Here is an 18,580-nt window from a genome sequence, read left to right as displayed (position 1 = left end):
ACTGGTGTGACTGCTGCTAGAGTGCTGTGTCCAGTTCTGGTGTTCCCAATTCAGGAAGGATATGTATATATTGGAGAGGGTCAGAGAAGAGCCACAAGAATGATTAAAAAATTAGAAAACCTGCCCTATAGACTCAAAGAACTCAATCTATTTACCTGAAAAAACAGAAGGTTAAGGGGTGTCTTGATTGCAGTCTATAAGTACCTACCTGAGGAACACATATTTAATAATGATCTCTTCAATCTAACAAAGAAAGGCATAACACCATCCAACGGCTGGAAGTTGAAGCTACACAAATTCAGACTGGAAATAAGGGGTACATTTTTGGCAGTGAGGGTAATTAACCATCGGAACAATTTACCAAGAGTGAGGGTGGATTCTCCATCACTGACAAGTTTCAAAGCAAGTGTGGATGTTTTTCTAAAAGCTCTGCTCTCGGGCTTATTTTGGGGCCGGTCTTGCCCAGTGTTATACGGGAGGTCAGATGATCACAGTGGTCCCTCTGGCCTTGGCCTCGATGAATCTGGGAGCAGGCGGAGGCTGCACGGACTGGCCCTCCAGCCCCAGCTGGGAGGCGTGCCTGAGCTCTGCAGCATTCCCATCAAGGGACTGCCTCTTTAGGCTCCCTGCTGCTTTTCTCCCTTCCTCCTGGGGGACTTATCAGCTGGCAAACACATGTGAGCAGCCCAGTCAATTGGCAGGGCTGTGTCTGCACGGGACTCCCAGCTGCGTAGTCTGGCCCCATGGCCTGCAAGGCAACATACAGCAACGTCGACATCATTGAACCAGGACAGGAGGACCCATGGGGTTCTGAGCCAAGGGCGAAGGCAGGTATGGAGGAGCCGGCACTCTCCACATGTCTCTGACTAAGGAGCTCCTGGCCTGGCCAGTACCTGCAAGGAGCCCTCACAGGAACACCTAGGGTGCTGCAGGGAGTGGGACAGCACTCAAAAGGGGGTGCTTTCCCTTCACAATCAGTGCTGGCCCCTGTGCAGTGCTAGAGGGTGCTGTGCTGCAGGAAGAGGGTGAGGTTCAGTACGGGGCTCTGTCCCCTTGCAGTCTGTAAGTTGGTGCCAGGGACACTCACAGAGCCACGGGCGGGGGCTGTGGGTGCTGACTGAGCCGGTGGGGGAGCTGTCACCCTGTACTTCCCTCTCTAGCTGTCAGTGATGTGTACACCGAAGAGGAGAGCCAATATGAGGCTGTCGACCCGGCTGTTGGAGCAAGGAGGAGGCAGACGGAGCAGCAGGAGGCTTGGGCTCCAGGTAATGAGTTTGGGCCTGGCTGGCAGGAGAGTCAGATGTGCTGGGTTCTGTTCCTGGCTCTGGGAGGAGACTGTGATCTAGTGGGTGGGGGCGGGATTGGGAGTCGGGACTACTGGGGTTCTATCCCCAGCACTGGGAGGGAAGTGGGGTCTAGTGGTTAGAGAGGCTAGAAATGGGGACAGGGGAGCTGGGAGTCAGGACTCCTGGGTTCCTACTTCTGCCACTGGCTTGCCATGTGATCCATCTGTTTGCCACTCTGTGCCTCAGTTTCCCATCCATAGAGTGAAGATTGTGCTCCCAGGAGTGGGGGATTCATTACTGGAGAGAGCTGTGCCCTCCAATGGATGCTCTGGCTGTCAGGGCAATGTACTGTTTCAATGTTGATTTCCCATCTCCCTAGAGTGGGAGTGGAGACGGGGCCAGAGGTGGATTTTGGCCTGCACGACTGTCCTGGGAGTCTCTGTGCTGCTGAACCTGCTGCTCCTCACACTTGGTGTTGTCCGATGTAAGTACCTCCCTCCCTTCACCCGCATTTGCATGGACATCTCCTATCCACTGTCCAGAGGGCATCTCTGCCCCTGATTGCCCAGGACGCAGCTTCTATCACCCACTTGGTACACTGGCAAACAAGACCCTCCATGCTTTCTCCTTTGCTGCCCCCCACGCCTGGGAGGACCTACCCATTATCCTCCTTTGCATCCCTCTGCAGAACGCTCCTCTGCCAAAATGCCTACAAAAAGCATGACAACAGTCAGGCCGCTGATGCGCTGAGCCCACTGCCCGTTGGGCTGACCAATATCGTCTCACTATTTCCTTGTACCTCCCCATCTGTGTCTGTCTGTTCCCATCCCTTGACCTTGTCTTATACAGATTGTGAATTCTGTGCAACAGGGACCATCTGTCTGCTCTATGTTTGTACAGTACCTAACACCATGGGGTCCTGGGCTAGAGCCTGGGACACCATAATACACCTAATAAATAATGCCTGGTGCCCAGCACAGTGGGGTCCTGGGCTATGATGGGCTCTGAGGCACTACTGGAATACAATGAAAGTACCATCTTCCCCCTCCCACTGCTAGGGATGGTGCTGCTTCCCACCAGGCTGGGCCCCAAGGCTGGCCAGGCTGAGAATGGCCTGTCTCTCATCTGATTAGACCCCTCACCCCTCCAGGATGGGGCTAGAGGGAGCTTTCCTGGTTGCTGAAGGGTGAGTGTTACAGCCAGCCAGGAGGGGCTGTGTCACCGGCTCAGGAGGGGGGGACTGCTATGGATGAGCTGGCCCTGCCCCTAGGGATGAGCTATGGACAGTCAAAAGGTCCAGCCTGCTCCCAGTAGACAGTGGCTATGGGCACTGCAAAGAGTGCTGGGCCGTGTGCCCAGGGCAAGGGCAGAGGTAAGGTGATCTGGTGCCTGGTGGCTCCTGTCTCCCCAGTGTTTTTCAACACAGTTGCTGTGACATGGCCGATACCACTGATGATGTTTCCCATCTCCTGCAGACATGGAGATGGCCAGTGCCCTTGAGAGAATGCAAGTGGAGAACCAGCTGCTCCGGGATGTGGGTGAGTTTCTGTGGTGGCAAATCCCAGACCTTTGGCCACGTCTGTGCCCTGCTGGCTCCACCCGCTGCACTCCCAGTGGCCCCTGCCTCCCAACCCTTCCTGAAACCTTGAGGCTCCGGAGTTGGGTGGACTGGCCCTTCCTCCCTCCCCTCACTCCCTTTGCTGGGTAGGGTTGCCAAGTGTCCTGTCGAAAAGGGGACCTGTCACTGTCTGGTCAGTACTGCTGACCAGACACTAAAAGTCTGCCTACCAGAGTAACCGCAATCAACCACCCTGCTGAGAGGGCAGGAAGAACAGCAGCTGCTCAGCTGCTGACAGAGAGAACTGGCTCCCAGATCCTCGGCTCCAGCCTCTGGTTCTGGGGACAGTCCATCCCACTGTGCCCCTATTTCTTTCAACACCCCCTCTCCACCCTTCTGTGCCCTAATTGCCCCCAGCCCCTCGCTTTGGGGACCAGCACCCCTCCTGGCCCGCTGTTGCACGATTGCCCTGGCCCCTTGCTCCAGGGACTGATTTTCTCTGAGCCAGAGCCCAACTGCTGTGTCCAGATTGGGTAGGCTTCCTGGCAGCTCCTCCCATCCCTGCTCTGCAGGCAGCAGGTAAGTCCTGGGCAGGGAGAGGGCAAGCAACTGGAGGGAGAGAGGATGCAGAGCAGGAGATAAGGCCTGGGGGGAAGAGGCGGGGCAGGGGTATCCAGTCTTCAGCAATTCGAGAGTTGGTTTGGGGCTGGGCTCTGTCCTCGCAGCAAGGCTCCCATTGCTTGTGTTGCCCCTCCCCCAGCACTTACCCCCTCTTTCTACCCATGCTCTCCAGCCTCCGGTTCCTTCCTGATCTACAGTGAGTCACACCAGCTGTGCGTGGATGTGACAGCTAGTGGCTCCCTGACAGCCATGCCCTGCACCCCTGGCGCCCTCAGCCAGCACTTCCAGTGGCTGTCTCAGGGCCAGCTGCTGAGCGTGGCCCACCAGCAGTGCGTAGCTGTGCCAAAGCGGCTCAGCCGGGTGGCCGTGCGCCTGGAGCCCTGCAAGGCGCACAGAGATCTGCAGCACTGGGAGTGCCGGGCAAACGGGCTGCTGGCCCTCGCCAGGGAGAACCTCTACTTCAACTATGGCAACAACCAGAATCACGTGGTGATGCTGTACTCAGGGGTTGGGCCCTGGAGCCGTTGGGTCATCTATGGGAGCCATGAGGACCTCTGCTCCTGCTCTTGTCACGGTGAGTTTCGCAGGACCCACCTGGCCCTGTGGCCTTCACCTCAAACACTCCAGCCAGTGTCCCTCCCTGCCCTAGCTCCAAGCCATGATGGCGCTGCCCATGCACTTGCTGAAACCTGCCCAGTGGTGCTAGATCAATTTGTATAGTGGGAGTGCTGACTGCCATTGACCCAAACTGTAAGCCCTGTATATAATGGACACCACTTCAACCCAAGGGGTGCGGCCGTACCCCCAGCATCCCTAGTTCCAGCAGCTATGAACCTGCCCCACCCGCGTTCTAACCACTAGACCCCCACTCCCATCCCAAAGCTGGGAATAGAACCCAGGAGTCCCATCTGGGATCATCCCACCCCATGGAGTTCTGGGATACCTTTTGCTGAAAATGAGGACAAGGACGGTCCGGTCTCCGTTAATGGTTGCCTTGTCTCAGGAGCTCCTGTCCCATGGGCAGGGCCTTCATGTCCAATAGTTGGGGCTGTGGATCCTCCCCACAGAGCGATTCTCCATTGTAAATGTGATCCAGATGTTACAGATGTCTGCTTGAGTCTGCAGAGAGCCTGAGATGTTGGCTCTGAGACAGGGGGAGCTGCCCCTGCAGCATCTCAGTGGGGAGATGACTCTGAAATCTAAGGCCATGTAAGGTCTGGTCTGACTTTGCTGAAGTCCATGGGAGCCTTTCCATGGAGCTCACTGGCTGAAGCCAACCCTTCCACATTGCCCTTAATTGGTTCACCCTCACAGGGCTCCGTCCTGGTGCCCGTTGCCATCCTGACTGCGGGTTGTACTAGCTGAGCCACCAACCGACAGGCCCCCCACTTGGGTCAAACGCAGCACAGGGGGCAGCCATGGGCGTAGCCCAAACCCCTGCCCCATCCAGTCCCACATGCTGCTTACCCTCTAATTCCCAGCCCTCTGCTGCGATTAATCATGTGGCTGCACGTTGGCTGAGCAGTCTATAGGATCTCTGCTCACGTTGGCCCTGCCACTGGCCCCTGTGGTGAATTTGCCAGCTATCCGGCTTCTTTCTGTGGCTCAGCCCATTGGGGTTAACTCCCTCGGGCAGCACTGGGTGGTGTTTGGAGGTAGGGGTCTGTATCCAGAGCATGGGTGTCTCCTCTGGGTAATGGCACAGGGCTAATGGGCCCCAGAGCTACTGAAGGCCATGCCAGTGACTTACCTTAGGTCCGGGGGCTGCATCTGGTTGGCATGAAACACTGAGCTGGGGGTACTGCAGCCTTCTGTGACTGTACCAGCTTGTGCGGCTCCATCTTAACCCAAGAGGAAGGGGGCAGAGAGCCGTGCATGCTGGGACCTCTAGTCTCTTTAGGCTGCACCTCCACATTAAGGCTTTGCAGGGTCTTTGCTCTGGTCTTAGGTGCCAAGAGGAGCAGAGACTTGCTGGCGAGCACCAGGAAGTGGGCAGCAGAGGCAGACCCAGGAATTCAGGCTCCCAGTCCTCTAACTGCCGGGCTTCCCTGCTAGTCGCTGCAGACTGCCCTCGATCCTGAGGCTGCCCAGATATTCCCCTGCCCCAGTGACTAACATGATCTCTCCTCCCCTTTCCCCCCAGTCTGCACCCCATGTCGCAGGGGGTGGACTTTCTTCCAGGACAGTTGCTACTTCCACTCCCGCTCCCTGGGCACCTGGGATGTTGCCAACCGCTCCTGTGCCTCTCTAGGTGCCCTGCTCCTCCAGGTGACCAGCCTTGCTGAGCAGGTGAGAGATGACCATGCATGGGGCAGCAGGGTGTCCTGGGGACTAGCGGGCACTGGGGTGTAGGGGGAAGCATGCGGGGGAGGAAGGCGGATGGGAGGAGCTGGGGAAGGGATCCAGGAGCGGAGTGGGTAGCCAGGATGGGTGCAACCTGCAAAGTGACTCAGCAACAAGGAGGGGAGCCTGGGTTGGAGGCAATAATTAGAGGGGCCAGAAGGGAAGAGAGCCAGACTGGGCCGGGGAGGAGAGTCCCTCATTCTCACTGGAGACCCAGCCAAGGTGTGAGACCAAATTGCCACCCAGTCAGTGACACGGATCAGAGAAACAACTGGCTTCAATGATCCCTGCCCCCATCAGTGCAACAGCCCTTCCCCCTCACTGGGTCCCCTCCTGTCACACTGTCTGGAGTGGCTCACGACCATGAGTGCCAAGCTCAGGGCAGACTGTCAGTATGCAGGGCATACACCCCAAACTAGCTGTAGGTTCTGTAATTAGATATCACCAACCCAGCAACAAATGTGAACTCCTGAAGCACTACCCCAGCCTTACCACAGAACCATAGACAGTCCCCTGGGGCTCCCATCTATATTGCCAGCCGGCTGAGCTGGGCTCGTGATAGCTGGCGGCCATACACCAAAGATCACAAAAGATTCAGGTTGCTTCTAGTTCCAAGAGACCAGTCACTTACCCCTGCTCAATTTGTATATCAGATCTCACACCAAAGACAATGCTTGTAGCCAATCCAATAGTAAACTAAGGATTTATTAACTAGGAAAAGGAAATGAGAGATATTTACAGGTTAAAGCAGGATACATATATACGCAAATGAGTTACCGTCTATGGTTCCAAAAGGTGGCAGAACTGTAGTAATCTGTCCACTGAATGTCTTTTAGGGCCAACCCAGCTTGACTTGGGGATCTCTGCTCCTTTTTCCTAGCTCCAGGCCTGTGAGAGTCCAAACAGCAAAGATAAAAAATTTTCTTGTGTCCCTGTTTTATTCCCCGCTTCCAGCATTCAAGCTGATGGGATCGGCTTTCTTACACATAGCACCTTCATAGGTGTGAGATGGCCATCTCTTTGGATCATGATGTTCCACAATGGCCCATTTCATTTTGACAGTCCTTCTCGATGGGCGGGGAACCATTCTGCCTGACTGAGTTCATAGGTTCAGGGCAGGCACTTTTACAATTATTAAATAACACTTACGTATCACCTTATAGCATGGGATACAAACAGTACAAGTGAAATTAATGCAGGTGAGGGTCTTACAAGCATTCCATAGAGTCTAAACACAGCTTTACAAGTCTAACAGCTGTCTTGAACAATACTGACATACAGGTGAGCTGGTCTGATTTCCAGCTATGTATTTGTCAGTGCTCAGCTGATGCCTGTATCCTTGGCAACAGCTGGCACCTGGTCTTCCAGCGTCACACAGCCCATCCCCCCTCACTGTGCCCCCTCCCTCAGCCCCTCTCCAGTTCACCTCATTGGGCAGCAGGAGCTGTGGAGGGGAAGGCTATTACACTGTGGGGAGGATTGTGGGGCTGCCACAAGTAAAGGAAAGAGATGCCTAGCATGGCCATGAGTAGCAGTAGGTCCCTCCCAGCTCAGTGCTCCTGGGAGCCAGTGTAACCGTGGCACCATGTCATATTGAGCCCCTGTTTCACCATTTATTCCTGCTGAAACCCCACAGATTGCACCGGGGCCTGTCCATGTCCAGCAGCCCCCATGCTGCGGGGGTGACTGGAGGATTGGATGCCAACCCCAGAGTAACGCTATTCTCTCTGACCTCAGGCTCACATCATGGCTTCCATGAAAGCACCATCCTCCTGGATGGGCCTCACGGACCAGGCACTCGAGGGGGCTTGGATGTGGGTGGACGGGACTCACTCAGCAGCCAATGCCAGGTATTGGAGACCGGGTCTGGGCTGAGAGGCCCCGAAATAGCCCAGAATAGCTGGAGCCATAGAGTGGGAAAATGTCCCTCAATCCTGACATGCAGCACCCTGCTGTTCTGGACCTGGATTCTCCCCAGGCCCGTTCCTAGCGGTGTACAGGGCCCGGGACATAGGGGCCGAGTTTCTATCTGCCAGGGGGTGCTCCCCCTGGCTCCTCCAGGCCCCGCCCCCACTCCACCCCTTCCCCCAATGCCCCACCCCACCTTTTCCTCATCCAGTGCTCCCCTGAGCGCACTGCACCCTTGCTCCTCCCTCCCTGCGTCTCCAGACACCGTGAAACAGCTGATCGGCAGTAGGCGCTGGGAGGGAGGTGGAGGCGCTGATTGGTGGGGCCCGCCGGCGGGCAGGAGGCACTGGGGGGAGGGTAGGTTGGTAGGGGGGCTCCTCCTCACTCCCCCCCACCTGCCCACCTCCCGCCTCACCTCCTTGCCTGCCGCCTCACAAACCGTGGGGCCCCCCAAAGCATGGGGCATGGGGCAGTTGCCCCCATTTGTTTTACCCTAGGGATGGCTCTAGTTCTCCTCCCAATCTGCCCTCTCAGTCCCAACCCACAACCCCTCCCACATTCCTCACCTGGGATTTCTGCCCCCCTCCCTGATCTGTCCCCTTAATCCCTACCCACAACCCCTCCCCCATTCCAGACCTGGGATTTCCACCCCCCTCCATGATCTGCTGGTACCCCTCAGTCCCAACCCACAGCCCACTGCTGTTCCAGCCCTGGTCTCCCACCACACCCTCAGTTCTGCTAGTGCCCCTCTGTCCCAAGTCGCAGACCTGGGATCTGCACTCTCCACCACAAGCCACAGCCCCTCTCATTCCAGACCTGGGATTCCCTCCCTCCCCCCAATCTCCCAGTGCCACTCAGTCTTGACCTGCAGCTCCCTGCTGTCCAAACCCTCAGCTCCAGGCTTTAACTTGCCCAGTGTAGTTGATCCCAATATCTCCCACCTCCCTGCTGTCCCACTTTGGGTACTGACACCCCCCTACCCCCGATTGTCCCTCTGGTTCCTGATCCCTGGGGCGGGATGTGAGGAAGTGACTTCCAGGAAACTGGTTGTATGGGACAATGTTTGTGGGGGAGGAGCCCAGGCCATGGGGAGTTCTGGCACCCGCACCTGGCTATGCAGAGACATGCTCTGGGGGAGGACTGAGATGGGGATTTTCTCTGGGCTCAATCCAGCATAAGATCCCTCCTCAGTTCTGCCCACTCCAGCTCCTGCTCTAACCACCAGTCCCTGCAAGCCCCAGTCCCCACGAGCCCCGGTCCCTTTGACACCTGTGGCCCCCAGCACTCCCTGCCCGCTGTGGGGGTCATTGGGCAGGGTAGGCAGTCGCAGGGGGCCACAGGCGGTCATGGGGATTGAAGGGGGCCACAGGTGTCATGGGGACTGGGGCTTGCAGGGGCTGGTGGCTGCCATGAGGCAACAGGGGCTGCAGGGAACATGGGGACTGGGAGTCACGGGGGCTTGTGACTGCAGGGGGTGATGGGTTGGGGACTGCACAGTCTGGTGGATGTGGGGATCATGGGGCTGTGGGGCCACAGGGGCTGCAGCATTACCAGCTCTGCTCTACCCTGTTCTCCCTGTTTTGGTTTCCAGCTATTGGCAGACAGGGGAGCCCAATGGCAGGCAGAAGGAGAACTGTGCCCTGGTACGGCAGGATGGGCACTGGTATGACGCCCCATGCACGGAGCAGCACCACTGGGTGTGTGAAGGGGAGCCCTGAGCCTGCTTGGACTAGCCACCGAGCAACCTGGCGACGCCCTGGCCCTCCCTTTGCCCCTGTCCCACCCCTCTGCCCCCCCACTGTGACCCAAGGACCTCTTGATACCAACTAGCAGAGGCCACAGTGGTACTAGGGGTACAGATCTCCTCTGAGTTCACTAAAAGAGGTCATGTGATGTCTGTAATGAAACCCTTTGTCATTCCAGTACAGTTAATCATTGCAAGCTATATGGACTAGTGATATTTAAGGAGTTGTGTATCTGCACAGATATTATGTTCTTAAGGTCTGTGTCTAGGTACTGGCCATTAGCAAAGGGGAAAAGCAGGTTTTCTTTCATGCAATAAATGTTGATCTCTCTGCCTGTTTGCATGTAAATCAACTACTGTATGGTTCACGATGGGTATCCACTCAGAAGTCTGAGCTGAATGCTAATGAAGAATTGTGAAATCTTCAAAGAGAGGAAATTAACAGGAAGAGTTACACAGCAGGAGTGATAAGAACATAAGACCAACCATACTGGGTCAGATCAATGGTGCATCTAGCCTAGTATCCCGTCTTCCAACTGTGGTCTATGCCAGGTGCTTCAGAGGGAATAAACAGAACAGGTAATCATCAAATGATCCATCTGCTGTCTTCCACAACCAGCTTCTGGCAAACAGAGGCTAGGGACACTCAGAGCATGGGGTTATGTCCCTGCCCATCCTGGCTAATAGCCATTGATGGACCTATCCTCCATGAAAGTATCTAGTTCTTTTTTGAACCGTGTTATAGTTTTGGCTTTGACAACATCCCCTGGCAAAGAGTTCCACAGGTTAACTATGCATTTTGTCTGTTTAAAATCTGCTGCCTATTAATTTCATTGTGTGACCTCCAGTCCTTGGTTCTCCTCATTATCCTGTTTAGGGGTAAGACAAGGAACTTTTGAAACTATATCAGGGGTGTGGATTAGCCCCTGGTATCCTTCATTCTGTGAGGACTAGCTGTCAGCAGGGGGCAGGGCAGGGCAAGGGAAGGGGTCTCAACCAAACTGGTTGAAAACACAAAGAACTTGGGGTAAGCTTGTAAGAGACAGGAGAATGCCTTGAGAATTAAGTTTAGGCCCCTGATGGACTTCCCCGGAGTGCTGGTCAAGCACTCCCTGGCACAGTGGAAATTTGGCGCCTGTGCAGCCTAGCACCCCAGAGCTGTACCGTCTTGCCCTAGTCAAAAGTCTGACCAGTGTAAGTTTATCACCCAGTCCAGGTCGGAGAGGACAATGCACAAGTTTTGTTTCTGAGCAGATTCCCCAAGCACTCAAGCAAAACACACTGTTTTAGGTAAAAAATATAAAACAGATTTATTAACTACAGAAAGATAGATTTTAAATGATTATAAGTAATAGCGTACAGATCAAAATTGGTTACCTAAGAAATAAACAAAATCGTAATCTAAATTCTATAGACAGGATTTGAAATAAGCAGTGTCTCACCCTGATGGAGCAAACAGTCCACCAATCTTCTATACATAGGCAGGGCTTTCTCCTTTCCCACCTGGGACCCCCTTTCCCAGTTCAGTCTTTTTAACTAAGGTGTTTCCAGGTGTTGAGTTGTAAGGGGAGTGAGTCCCCATGATGATGTCACTTCCCCCTTTTATAGCTTCTTCCACATGCAGGGAACTTCATTGTCCCAAACAAAGTCCCCAGTACAGTTTGTGGAAAAATACAGGCACAAGATGGAGTCCAATATCACATTATCTAGTCACATGCCCTTGAATGCTTCCATGAGTCACAGCAGGCAATACCCATGCATTGGCTGAAGCATCCACAGGAAAGCTCATCAGGTGAGCATAAGTTTTTCCCATGGCCCATTGTTTTAGTTGATGGGCCATTACCTTAAATAGTTCATTCACAATGTGCTGGCTAGACTGGATGTAAACTAACTTGAGTTAGTTTACATCCAGTCTAGCCAGCACATTGTGAATGTTTAGTTTAGTCCTGGGAGTTACCCAGGAAGAAGCACATTTGAAATACAGATGCATAGTCAATATTCAAAACTCCTGGTACAAAAATGATACATGCATACAAATAGGATAATTATATTCAGCAAACCATAACTTTTCCATTGACACCTTACATGGCATATTTTGTACAAGATTTGTTGCAATTATATAACACTGGTGAATATGGGGATGCCATGGTGTTACTTTGGAGTACAGAATGTCACAAGGCCCTAGAGAGTGTGTTATGGTTTTGGTTTACTCTTAGCCATTTGTTTTCCAGTATTCTTATGATTTAGCACTCCAATCTCTTTGCTTTGTTAATAAACTTATTTTTCTGTTTACTATAAATAGACCTAAAGTGCTATGTGTTCAGTGGAGCGGGTTCCAAGGTTGAACAAGGAAGTTGGGGGACCCTGTTCCTTTGGAAGCAGCAGGCCTGAGAATTCTGTGAGTGTTTGGTGATCGGGGCTGGTCACTCCACAGGGACACTCAGATGGGTTGGGGGTAGGTGTATGCCTATCACTCCCTGTACGGAGGCCTGTGGCAACCAGGAAGGCAGTGCTTGTGCTGCCAGAGGCTGGGGAATTCAGGGAGCTGACCCTCAGCAGGCACTTCCTCACACTAAGGGCAGGTGGGGGTGAGGTGCCTCACGACCTTGGGAACCATCACACCCACCCCACCCCTCTCCCAAGCCTATTGTTAGGACCAGGCTGTGGGAAACCTGTGTGCACTTGTCAGCTGTTAAGTTTCAGTCAGGAGGTGAGTAGCAGGGTCAGGAGTGAGCTGGGTCAAAATGTCAGACACCAAGTTGCAGGGGGCAGGCAGCTAGCAGAGTCTGGGTCGAGTCAGGTCAGGAGTTCAGGAAGTCGGGGTCTGGCGCCAGGTTATAGATATCAAGCAAACAGCAAAGTCAAGGAAAAACCAGGGTCAGAAGTCGGAGTCCAAGGCCTACAGCAAGCAGGGTCTGGAGCAGAAGCAGCCTGTATGGTTGCTCAGACAGCTCCCCATGATGGCTTCCTGGTTTAAATACTAGCATCAGCCAATACTTGGGCTGTGAGGGGCCACCGCCACTCAGGCCCTGCTGGGTGTTACTTCCTGCAGAGCCTAGCTTCAGAGGGTCCTCCACCGGAAACCCAGTCTAAGCTTCCAGTGGTGATGCAGAAGCGTCAGTGACCCAGAACCCCCCAGGTTCTAGTCCTGCAAGTTCTTACATTGGCCCCCCTTCAGGGTGGTGCTTGTCTAGGTGAGCCTTGTGGAATTCCCCACCAGGTCAGGGGTGTGGACATGGGAGGCAAGCTGCCAAGTGTGCTCTTTGGGGCCGTAGCCTTCCCTGTCCAACAGATAGTACAGGTGGCCATGCCTCCAATGGGAATCTAGGATGGCATGCGCTTGATATTCCTCATGATCCTGGCTTTCCACTGGTTGGGGCAGTGGTGTGGTTTGGTCGGTGAAGGGCTTCAGAAGGGAAACATGAAAAACTGGGTATATTTTGAGAGACTGGGGAAGCTGTAGTTTAAAGATAACTGGGCCGATCTGATGATATATTGGGAAGGGTCCCAGGAACTGGTGGTCCCATTTCCGGGAGGGTCAACTGGTCTGGAGATGTTTGGCTGTGGAGATGTGAACACTGAGGGTTCTTTTTGCCCATGATCCACGTGCCTCTTGTAAGCTTTCTTCACCTTTTCTGGGTGGTTACTGAGTTCCTCCTGAATAAGGTGGATCTGTTGGTCCCTGTTGGTGGTGGCAGGGTTTGGGGAGATCAGGTGAAAATGGGGGTGGAACCAGTAATTAGCAAAGGAGGGGCTCTGACCTGTAGAGGCATGGTCAGTGTTGTTATATGAAAATGCTGCGTATGGCCAGAGCATGAGCCAGTTATCCTGGTGATCATTTATGAAACATTCAACTACTGCTCCAGCACTTGGTTCACCTATTCAGTTTGTCCATCTGTTTGGGGGTGGTATGTGGTGGAGATGGATATGCAGACGTTCAGTAGCCAGAATGCTTTATGCCAGAAGCGAGAGCTGATCTGTGGGCCTTGGCTGGAAACTATATGGTCTGGGAGTCCGTGGAGCTGAACCATGTTGCGCAGCAGGGGTTGGGTGGTAGTCTTGGCAGAGGGCGGGTGGTTGCAGGGGATGAAGTGGGTCATTTAAGTCAAGCAGTCCATGGCCATTAAGACTACTGTGTGGCCATCAGACACTGGGAGTTCTAGGCTGATGGCAGACCAAGGCCTACGTGGAGACTCCAGTGGTACTAAGGTGCCGAGGGGTCTAAACATAAGAATGGCCATATTGGGTCAGACTAATGGTCTATCTAGCATAGGGGATCTCAAACTTATTTGATCATGCCCCCCACTTCTTTATGTTTGTAGTAGTTTAGTCCCCCCCTCCCGCCTGTCACACAAGTCCATATACCAATAGAAAAATAATCAACACGCAACTCTCACAAAAGATTAAAAACAGTAAGGCTTTGATTCAAACAGGGCCATTTAAGTATATACCAATGTAAAGTTTAAGTGAGATGCTGCTTATTGGCTATTACTGTTGTTACTAGTGTTATGGGTGTGCCTGTTTTTTGGAGACGAGCAATTTCATCCTGGGTTGGAAGTTTGAGACAGCTATCCAGAAATCCCGTTTTGTGTGACAATGAGATCATTGTTTTTGATGTAAACTAGGGCAGACAAAGCTGTTTCACATAAGTAGGCAGATGCAAAAGGAATTAAGATATTCATTGCAGCTATTGATAACACTGGGTAATTAATTCCTAGCAATTGACAGCCAGAACTCAGTGGAGTGGAAGCAAATTTTGTTTTCAGTGATCAGTCACTTGACAAGTCCAAGAGGGCTTCATTTGCCTCAAACAGATTGCTGGCAGAGGTGGTCGCAAGTGGTTGTTGAATCTAGTCATATTTATCAAGAGACAAATCCTGAAAATATTTTTTTAAGTAGCTATTGAGGCCAGTGAGATGATGAGCAATTATTGGTTTTACCATTTCAAGTTCATTATCCTCCAAAAACTCTGCCAACACTGGAAATATTTTTACAATCCCACCTTCCAGTCATTCCTTCCAGCAATTAAATTTCTTCAAGAAGCCATCAATTTTATAATTTAATAGCAGAATGTTAGTACTGGGACCTTGAAGTGAAACACTGAGCTCATTCAGTTTCTCAGAAATGTCTTCTAAATACGGTAGCTTTGAAAGCCATTTTTAATCTGACAGATCTTCTGCATAAGGTGATCTGGTGTCAAGAAGGAACAAGCGCAGTTCATCTTTCAGCTCAAATAAACGCATCAGGATTTTTCCTCGAGATGGCCACCAGACTTCTGTATGTAAAAGCAGCTACTCCTGTTGTGATTCCATCTCTCTACATAACCTCAAAAACAATCTTGAATTCAGGGGATGAGACTTAACACTGTTCATTATTTTTATTGCAGTTAGCAGGACACAGTTAAATTCCTGTTCGACTGTCTTGGAAGCCAGAGCTTCTCTGTGTATAACACACTGTATGAAAACAACATTTGGCACCACTTCAAGAACTTTTGCTTTCAGTCCAATTTTTTTCTCCATCATAGGACCGGCCCAATCTTTACATACACAGCATGACCACTCCAACCCTTCTTCCTGCATGAAGTTGTCAAGATTGCAAAATATTTCTTGTCCTGTTGTCTTTCCTTGAAGTGAATTGCAAAATAATAAATCTTCTTGTAGCTTCCTGTCATAGCAGTATCTCACATACACAAGTAGCTGAGCTGAATTAGATATGTCTCTAGATTCATTGTGTTGCAAGGTGTATTTGGGACTATATTTAGCAGGTTTGATCAGCTGAACCTTTATGTCGCTGGCAATTTCATCAATGTGCTGTGCAACTGTTTCATTGGACAAGTGGAGCTGCAAATTTTTCACCATGCATAATGCAACACATTGCTACTGTGGCAGGAAGAATGAGCATTTTGCCCATTGTGTATGGCTTTTTACATTTAGCAATTAGGTAGGGAACTTTGTAGGAAGGCATTAGTGCTTTTGATGGGGTTATTGTTTGTTTGTTCATAATATCCCTTTCACCTTTAAGTTTTTGTTCTTTCCCCTGAAAACACTGTGCTGGCTTATCAGCATGCATGGCATGTTTGGGCTGCAGATGCCTCTTCAGTTTTATGGGTTTTAAGCTATCTTGTGCAAGCCCTTCTGAGCATAAAACACACTGTGGGTGCTCCACTTTTTCAGTCATCAAGTAGGTGAATCTGTATTGTATGTATTCCTCTTGATATTTCCTCCATTTGACTTTATGCTGTGTCACGGCCTTATCTGTACCACACTTACCTTATCTGTACCACACTTCACCTTCTCAATATCTCCAACTGGCATAGCGGTGCTTCACTTGAATCAGTTTTGGCTTCTTTGTTTTTCACTTGAGGTGCATGAATGAGCCAATGAGCAATTGTAATATAAGCGAAAGCAAAATTGCGGTTGTGGTCGATGCTTACAATTACATGTGCACACTGTGTCATAGCAGACAGATTAACATACAGATGACAGTGACTTTGTATGCTGCTATGCAAGCTTAACAGAAATCCGTCAAAATGCATAGCACCATTTAGAGCAGCGTTTCTCAAACTGGGGGTCCTGACCCAAAAAGGGGTTGCCAGCCAGTTGTAGGAGGGTTGTGGTATTGCCACCCTTATTTCTGAGCTGCCTTCAGAGCTGGGTGGCCAGAGACTGTTATCCGATCCCACACAGAACAGTGCATCTTATCCCCCAATGGCATAGACTGTGTTCCTTGGGCAAGCAGGTCTTCTTTAGAAGCAGACCGATCAGGAAGAGCAGCTCAGGATGAATTGTGGCATTGGCAAAATTATTAGGCTTGAGAAGGAAGGGGCGGCTCCTAAGCTGGTTCCTTGTTTCCCTGGTAGTATTCCCCCTTCCACAATAGAGCATCAGCTTCCCCGTTTCATTTTTCTGGGCAGTAGGTGATTGCAACTTGAACCACGAAAAGAACAAGGCCCACCTTAACTGCCTCAGGTTCAATGCTCAGGCCTTACAGAGGTACTCAAAGTTCTTATGATTGGTGAACACCTGTACCAGGTGCCAAGCTCCCTCAAGGTGGTGATGCCATTCTTCAAATGCACTTTTTAATGTGAGCAGCTATTTCATAGTTCATTTTGGTTGGAGTAACTTGGAGAGTAGAATGCACAGGGATGCAGAACTGACTGATGTCTCAGTCGCTACCCCCAGGGGCCACATTGGACACATTTGATTGCACTATAAATGGGCGAGGTGGATTGCTGAATGAAGCCCTTGGTGAGGTTTTCCTGGATATACACATGTAATGCCTCCATTTCTGGTTCAGACATGGTGTATATCCATCCGTAGGACACCTTTGCTCTGGGTTGTAGGTCTATTGGACAACTGTAGTCCCTGTGTGGGGGTAATGAATCCGTGTTTTTCTTTCCAAATACATCCAGATAGTCTCAGTACTTGTCAGGAGGACTGAAGTTCTGGCCTGGAGCCCCTCCTGTCTGGTTAGCCCCTACCATCTGGGGTTTCACTTCCCAGGGTCTTTTCCAATCCTGGGGTCCTGGATGTAGGCCACTTGGGGCTTGGTCACGTTGTTGAAGGTATGCTTTCTGATAGAATTCAGAGCAGAAGCTAATGCTTCTCTGCAACCAGGAGTCACGTTGCCCCAACCAAGAAATGCCAGGAATGATCAGGAAGAATGGAGAGTGGATCATATCAATGCATATTATTGCCCTTCCACTATGGTCTCTAAGGGGATGGTCTCGAGTCACTGATCACGAAGATAGGAGCGACACATCAGTCGCCTCCACCAGGTTCAGTGTGAATTTTGGCCAGTGAGGGATCTGGAGGGTTTGGGCTGCCTTAGCATCTATAAAGTTGGCAGCAGACCTAGACTCTATCATAGCTAGCTGTGTGGGGGATCTGCTATGCCTGCCCCAAGACCCGCAACCCCAGTAGTAACTGGAAATGTGGAGAGACACCTGCTTCCCAGGTTGGGTTCTACTTGAGGGTGAGGGAGAGGTTCTGGAGCTTGGAGCTCTGATGGTGTCCAGGCTATACCCCCCACCTCCCTCCCATGGAGGCCTGGGGTCAGGCCCCCCTTTCCCATGGGGGGGGGCTGCATAGGGCACCACAATGTCTAGGGGTGGCCCTGCTACAGGCTTTGGCATAGAGGGCAGGTGTGGGGGCATTGGGCATTTCCTCCTGCTCACACAGCCAAGAGTCAATGCACAGGGCGAGATCAATAAAGGCGTCTAGGTGTATGGGGTTTTCAATGCGGTTTAGATCATCTTTCACCTCCTCATTGAGTCCCTACCGGAACTGATACAGTTGGGCTGCCTCATTCCATTCCATATCAGCCACAGACCATTGGAAGTGAGTGGTGGAGGAGGCGAAACTTCCAGAGGGCAGCCTCTGTAGAGTGGATGTGATGTGGGTCATCAAAGATGGTCACAAAGGCTTGGAGGAAGGTGTCCCAGTCAGAGAGCACTGGATTGTTCTGCTCCAATGGGGGAGGCCCAATCAAGCCCTTTTCTGGAGAGTAGGCTGACTACTAGCCCCACCTTAGTCCTGTGTGTGGGGTACGTTCGGGGGTGGAGCAGGAACAGCAGCCTGCATTGGTTCAGGAATGCTTGAAATTTCCTCCGATGCCCCTCGAAGCATTTGGGCAGTGACACTGCAGGAGCTGGTGCAGGTGATGGTGCTCTGTCCTGGCATGTAGTGTTGCTGCTTCTCCCCATGAGCATGCTCGGTGCTCTCACAGGGTCTGTCCTTCGGCAGTGAGCTGCGCCACCTGGGTCTACGACCAGGTTAACCGCTCGTGCTGTGTCTGTGCTTCGAGTGCACCCAGGATGGCTTGGGTCTGTAGTGCCAGGCACTCTGCCTGCAAACAGATGACTTGGTCTTGCAGGTTCTGGGCCCTAGAGGAGCCACTGGTCATATAGGACAGCCCGCCCACTCCATCGTCTGTGGAGGGGTTGGATACGTTTGGGAGGGGCCAGGGTTGGTCTGAGCAAGCAGTCAGGGCTGAGCCATGGGCAGCCTGTGTACAGGTGTGATGGGTTCAGTCACAGAGACCACCTTGGGACTGTCACCTGATATGCTGAGATTACCTCTGAGCCCGTTTTCCCTGCCAGCTTGGGACTCCAGAACCCTG

The 18,580-nt window shown here is 52.0% G+C and overlaps 1 protein-coding gene across 1 annotated transcript; it reads left to right on the top strand.

Annotated features, from left to right (window-relative positions):
* Nucleotides 1–698: 698 nt before the first annotated feature.
* On the top strand, nucleotides 699–9,434 carry LOC141975178 (macrophage mannose receptor 1-like). The gene is made up of 8 exons (XM_074935387.1): nucleotides 699–831; nucleotides 1,161–1,265; nucleotides 1,666–1,770; nucleotides 2,762–2,824; nucleotides 3,638–4,039; nucleotides 5,609–5,754; nucleotides 7,546–7,658; nucleotides 9,308–9,434. The coding sequence occupies exons 1-8, from the start codon at nucleotides 744–746 to the stop codon at nucleotides 9,432–9,434; spliced, it is 1,149 nt and encodes a 382-aa protein (XP_074791488.1). The 5' UTR covers nucleotides 699–743.
* Nucleotides 9,435–18,580: the final 9,146 nt, after the last annotated feature.

Source organism: Natator depressus, chromosome 20 (assembly GCF_965152275.1).
Source record: "Natator depressus isolate rNatDep1 chromosome 20, rNatDep2.hap1, whole genome shotgun sequence".
Classification (NCBI taxonomy): Eukaryota; Metazoa; Chordata; order Testudines; family Cheloniidae; genus Natator; species Natator depressus.
This window is presented reverse-complemented; position numbering and strand designations above follow the sequence as displayed.